A 6,900-nucleotide genomic window follows, 5' to 3' on the forward strand; every position below is an offset into this window, starting at 1 on the left:
ATCGTCTCTTCTCATCTACGTCACTTCCTGTATTAAATCCTTTTCTATTTACATTCATACAAATAACATTCAGATTAAGTTATTTTTAATTATCGTTCCTGGTGATTAATTAATATTAATTTTGATGAACCCGATATGTTGATGAATCTTTCTTAATCCGCTCAAACCAGTTTAATCCGGTTTAGTCAACGTTTCATTTTCCTGCTTTTACACTTAAATACATGAATAAACACGAGATTTCTGTTTTCTGCGGTTTTAATCAACAGCGGAGCTTGAAGTTTTTAAAGATTATTTTATTATTATCTTCTGCGTGACGTCGGTGGTCACGTGAGTCGTGACGTAGACGGAAGCGGAAGCGCCGGGCTGTTAGCAGCAGCTGCTAACGGGGCTAAACTGCAGCGGGACGGACAGACGGCTCACCTGGACAGGTGTTCCCCGGAAACACAGGTAGGACCGGGGTCTGTGTGGACCAGAACCAGAACCAGCAGGTCTGGTCTGGTCTGGTAGAACCGGGTCTGGTTCTGGTCCAGAGGTTTGATGGTAATGTAACTACAGCAGCAGCTTCAGTAGCTTCAGGTTTCAGGGGTTTCTCTGCAGCAACAGAGTCACGTGACCTGCAGGTTCCAGGTGTTACTGCAGGTTCCAGGTGTTACTGCAGGTTCCAGGTGTTACTGCAGGTTCCAGGTGTTACTGCAGGTGTTACTGCAGGTTCCAGGTGTTACTGCAGGTGTTACTGCAGGTTCCAGGTGTTCCTGCAGTAACACCTGGAACCTGCAGCATCACCTTTAATGGGTTTCATATGGAAAGCTGTTGTAACATTTAACAGCTGGACTGGATTTGTGTTGCAGATTATCCACAATTACATTCTTCCTGTCCACAATCGTCATTTCAGATTGATCAACAACTAACTACACAGTTGCAAAGCAGAATCAACCAATATGAATTCAGAGGAATATACAGGACTGTCTCAGAAAATTAGAATATTATGATAAAGTTCTTTATTTTCTGTAATGCAATTAAAAAAAAATAAATAAAAAAATGTCATCCATTCTGGATTCATTACAAATCAACTGAAATATTGCAAGCCTTTTATTATTTTAATATTGCTGATTATGGCTTACAGTTTAAGATTAAGATTCCCAGAATATTGTAATTTTTTGAGATAGGATATTTGAGTTTTCTTAAGAAAATTGCATTACAGAAATCACAATATTCTAATTTTCTGAGACAGTCCTGTATGTTCAGGAAAACAAACGATGATCTCAGTGACAGGATTAATGTGTGGAACAGCTGAGATACAGAAATGAAAATATGTAGCACGTTATCACAATTCAAAAGCACCTATAAATACGCAATTTATAATAAAGATTAAAGATTTATTAAAGATGAATAAATATAAAACAAAGGGATAACACACATACGCATGTACCTGTGGACATGTGTATGTATATATATATTTGTATACACAGTATGCGTGTGTGTATGTATATGTGTAGGTATGTGTATGTATTATTGTATTATTGATTGTACAAATACTGTATGACACTGTACTAGTTTATATAACTAACATTTTTTTGTGAAAAGTGTAGGCGTCATAAGCTTAGGCTTCTGTCAAATACACATGAAAGTAAGACGAGGTATAAAAAAGTATATCCTAAAAAAATTAGAATGAAATTAACCAATAAATAGCTAAATTATAAAAAAAAGAGCAATATAAAATGTAGAAAAAAAAGAGAAAATAGTAAACCCAAAAAACGGATAATATTTGCATGTGCAAAAAATACGTGAGATATTTAGAGGGCAAGGTTATTGCACTTTCAGAGAAACAGGTTATTATATATATATATATATATATATATATATATATATATATATATATATATATATATATATATATATTAGGGCTGGGCGATATATCGAGATTTTAATATATATCGATATATTTTCAAACACGATATGGTACGAGACAATATCGTTTATATCGATTTAAAAAAAAAAAAAAAAAAAAAAAATTCTCGTTTGCAAAAAAAAAAAAAAAATATAATTTTTTTTTTACATTTTTTTTCTTTTTATGATTTTGATATAGCTTATTTTGTGACAAATTGACTTGAATGTTTTATTTGAGATTTGCACAAATGTTTTGTTATTTGCACAACTGTCAACCTCAGTGGGAAAGTCTGCCTGTTACAGTCTACATTGTATTAATTACAGTGTATTTTAATTTAATTGTTATGCAGGAAAGGGATATTTGTTTTATTTTATTCAAGAAGCATTTTTATTCTATATATGCAGGCAGTTTATTTTTATTTAATTTGTTTTATACATGTTGATATTGTGCAGACCTCTGTTAATAAAGGAACCTGTGTGACATTTGGCACGAGGTTTTGGATTAAAACTGACTGTTTTTTTAAGAAATGATGCTAACAGAGATGCTAACAGAGATGCTAACAGAGATGCTAACAGAGATGCTAACAGAGATGCTAACAGAGATGCTATGCTATAATGCTTTGGGGGAAACCCCAATTAAGGCACAGAAAAAATATCGAGATAAATATCGAGTATCGACATTTAGCTAGAAAATATCGAGATATGACTTTTGGTCCATATCGGCCAGCCCTAATATATATATATATATATATATATATATATATATACAGTATATACTGCAACTATACTACTATAGCGTCCAAAAAAAGCTGCATGAACTCTAACATACCCCCCCCCCCCCCGCCCGAAATGAATAGGAAATGGAGAAAAGAGTTTTCCACTCGCTGTTTTAATTCCCAATTTCCATTTTCAAACACATCAATGAAATCGGAAAACGGATAATGGATAACGATCCGCTTTCCGTTTTTTATTTTCAAAACAAAAGATGGGAAACTGATTATTTTGGTTTATTTCTCTATTTTTATTTTGTCATTTGAAAACAAAAAACGGAGCCTTTACTGTAGTTTCCTGGTTAATCCAGATGTTTGTGGTCATGTGACCCAGTGGGTCCAAAGCAGACTGATGAGTCCTGTCCCCCCCCTTGTCCCTGACCTCTGACCCCCCCCCTAACCTTGCCCCCCCCCCCCCCCTAACCTTACTCCCCCCCCCGTCCCCCCCAGGCCTCCGTGCATGGCCGTGTGCAGCAGCAGCTCCTCCATGGGACCTGAGCGAGTATTTCCCAACTCCGAGGACGAGCTGGGGGGGGAGGACCACCCGGGGGAGGGGGGGCTGGTCCCGGGGGGGGCGGGGTGGGAGCACCCCGGGGTGGGGGGGGTGGTGGAGGTGGAGGGGGAGGAGGAGGAGGACGAGGAGGGGGGGGGCGGGTACTACTACCAGCCCCTGAACCAGGAGGAGGGGGGGGCGGAGGAGCAGGAGGACCAGGGGGGCCCGGGGGGCCAGGGGGCCCCCCCCACGGAGCCGCTGGAGAGGATACAGGTGAGATCATCTCCACTTCACACTACATTACCCACAATGCAGTGCACACTATCCTACCACGCGCAGAAAGACCGGAATTAATTTAAAGAGGAATGAGTGGATATATTTTTCTTTTCTTTTTATCTATTTATTTTATTTTTTAGTTATTTATTATTCATTTATTTATTTTTGAATGAGTCTATACAATTTTTTATTTTTTTTATCTTTTTTTATTCTTTTAATCAAATTTTTTTTATTTTATCTATTCATTTTTCTCTTTTTCTTATTTAATTTTATTTCTTTTAAAAAAAAAAATATTTATTTATTTTGAATGAGTCTGTACATTTTTTTCTTTTTTATTATTTCTTTTAATTTCATTTTTGTGGTGTTTGTTGTTTTATTTATTCTTATTTATTTTTAATTTTATTTAGTTTATTTTATTTATGTTTCTATTTATTTCTGAATGAGTGTGAATGTGTTTGTTTTATTTATTATTTATTTTAAATTTCATTTATTTTTTTATGTTTCTATTTATTTCTGAATGAGTGGGAATGTGTTTGTTTTATTTATTATTTATTTTAAATTTCATTTATTTTTTTATGTTTCTATTTATTTCTGAATGAGTGTGAATGTGTTTGTTTTATTTATTATTTATTTTAAATTTCATTTATTTTTTTATGTTTCTATTTATTTCTGAATGAGTGTGAATGTGTTTGTTTTATTTATTATTTATTTTAAATTTCATTTATTTTTTTATGTTTCTATTTATTTCTGAATGAGTGTGAATGTGTTTGTTTTATTTATTATTTATTTTAAATTTCATTTATTTTTTTATTTTTATCTATTTATTTCTGAATGAGTGTGTACATGATGGTGGATGATTCTCCTGTGATTTAAACCCCGCCCCCCCTGCATGATGGTGGATTATTCTACTGTGATTTAAACCCCGCCCCCCTGCAGATGCTGGGGCTCCACCTCCCCGAGGCTCCGCCCCCTGACAGTGACGAGGAGGAGGATCCTGAAGGAGCCGCCGCCCAGCGGAGCCGCGCCTCAATCCCCATGGACCAGGGTGAGCCCCGCCCCCTACTTCCTGTCTGGGACGTCACTTCCTGTCTCTGACCTCACCTCCTGTCTCTGACCTCACTTCCTGTCTGGGACGTCACTTCCTGTCTCTGACCGCACTTCCTGTCTGCTGTGTCAACTATGTAGTATACAGTCGGCTCGGTCAGTTCTGAAACAGGTCCACAGATGTTCCTGAGAGGGGAGGGTTAGTGGGGGCAGAGTCACCTTGTTTACATTCCACCAGGGAGATTGTGACCAGATGATCGGCCAAAACCGCCCTGTCAAGGCCAGATTATAGAATCAACAATTATATTGAAAACAGACTCAGTAATTTTCCGTCTGCCTTTTAGTCTCTGGTTCATCAATGGCGACTCCAATCAGACGAATTTGTGATCAATCTCTTCCTCTCTGACCTCACTTCCTGTCTCCTCCTAGACCACGTGGAGCTGGTGAGGAGGACGATGGCGGCCGTCGCTCTCCCGTCTCTGGTGGTTCCTCCGTGGGCCCGAGAGATCTCTGACGACCAGTGGAAGGACATGGTGGAGCTGACGCTGCAGAGCCGGCAGAGCGCCGCCGCGCTCAGGCTCAAGGGCCGGGGCGGGGGCCCCCCGGGGCCCTGAACGCACCACCACCACCACCAACCGACCGACCGGGGCCCTGAATGCACCACCACCACCAACGACCGACTGGGGCTCTGAACGCACCACCGACACCAACCGACAACCTACTGGGGCCCTGAACGCACCACCACCACCAACAACCAACCGGCCGGGGCCCTGAACACAGCACCAACAACCAACCGGGGCCATGAACGCACCACCACCATCAACCAACCGACCGGGGCCCTGAACGCACCACCGACCTGGACCCTGAACGCACCACCGACCTGGACCCTGAACGCACCACAGAAAACTAACGACCTGGACCGCGCTGATGCTCAAGGGCCAGGGCGGGGCCCCGGGGCCCTGAACGCATCACTGACATCTCCCGACCTGGACCTGGACCCTGAACGCCTCGTGACCGACCCCATGACTAAGCGAAGCCCCCGACCCTGAACGCACCATCCTGGGGTCCGACAGGCCCAGAACACTTGAACGCACCACGACCCCTTCAGGTGCAGCGAGTGCCGCTGGAAACGCCGCTGACTCGGAACTCACCTGAGTGGATCTGGACCCGGTTCTGGTTCTGGACCAGAACCGGGTCCAGAACCAGAACCGGGTCCTTGTACATTAATAATAATCAACGTTGTAACTCGTTACTGATCAAAGTGATTGATGTTTATCTGTATCTGTTCCTGATCAATCAACCCCATTGATTCTCATGATTTTCTTAATAAAATGTGCTGAAACTTTCAATTCAATTGTATTTATACAGTGTCTATTCCAACATAGTTGTCTCCAGGATGTTTCCAGAACCAGAACATGAACATAAACCCCCAAACAATTATTACATAAACTATGGAGGTAAAAACTCCCCTAGCTGCAGAACGCAGCTCCTGAGGCTCCGGCCTGCAAACATGCACAAAAGAGAAAAAAGGGGGGCCGGCACAAGAAACTACAGGAACGATGGACAAAAATGATAGCTATGAGATATTTATAATAAATAAAAATGGAAATGGAGAAGAGAGGAAGGGAAGAGGAGAGGAGAAGAAGGGTGAGAGACACCGCCCAGCGGATCATGTCGGTCCCCCCTGCAGCATAGGCCTATAGCAGCATATCTACCACCAAGCTATATTTTTGCGTGCGTTTTTTCGTACGTGTGTTTTTTCATGCGTTTTTTCGTACGTTTCTTTCGTACATTTTTTTTCGTACATTTTTTTTCGTACGTTTTTTGTACGTTTTTTTTCGTACGTTTTTTTTCTTGCGTTTTTTCGTACGTTTTTCCGTACGTTTTTTTTCGTATTTTTTTTCGTACGTTTTTTCGTGCGTTTTTTCGTACGATTTTTCTTGCGTTTTTTCGTACTTTTTTTCGTACGTCTTTTTGTACGTTTTTTCGTACATTTTTTCGTACGTTTTTTTCGTACATTTTTTCGTACATTTTTTCGTATGTTTTTTCGTACGTTTTTTCGTACGTTTTTGGTACGTTTTTTCGTACGTTTTGGATCATGTCGGTCCCCCCTGCAGCATAGGCCTATAGCAGCATATCTACCATGAAGCTATATTTGAGACTAACTATTATAGTCTTGTTCTATAGCTGCAACTATGACTACTGACTCTAACACACTAGAGTTTACACTACCTAGAGATTTACCAACAGCAGCTAGAGGTTTACTAAACACTAACTATAGGCTTTACTAAACAGAAAGGTTTTAAGTTTAGTTTTAAAGGTGGAGGTGGTGTCAGCCTCCTTAACCCAGATTGGAAGTTGGTTCCATAGTAATGGTGCCTGATAGCAGAACGCCCGCCCTCCAAATCTACATTTGGATACTCTAGGAAC

The 6,900-nt window shown here is 40.5% G+C and overlaps 1 protein-coding gene across 1 annotated transcript; it reads left to right on the plus strand.

Moving 5' to 3' along the window:
• Positions 1 to 335: 335 nt before the first annotated feature.
• mea1 (male-enhanced antigen 1) lies at positions 336 to 5,819 on the plus strand. The gene is made up of 4 exons (XM_061745585.1): positions 336 to 447; positions 3,108 to 3,423; positions 4,363 to 4,471; positions 4,900 to 5,819. The coding sequence occupies exons 2-4, from the start codon at positions 3,118 to 3,120 to the stop codon at positions 5,082 to 5,084; spliced, it is 600 nt and encodes a 199-aa protein (XP_061601569.1). The 5' UTR covers positions 336 to 447; positions 3,108 to 3,117; the 3' UTR covers positions 5,085 to 5,819.
• Positions 5,820 to 6,900: the final 1,081 nt, after the last annotated feature.

The sequence above is a fragment of the Cololabis saira genome, chromosome 17 (assembly GCF_033807715.1).
Source record: "Cololabis saira isolate AMF1-May2022 chromosome 17, fColSai1.1, whole genome shotgun sequence".
Lineage (NCBI taxonomy): Eukaryota > Metazoa > Chordata > Actinopteri > Beloniformes > Belonidae > Cololabis > Cololabis saira.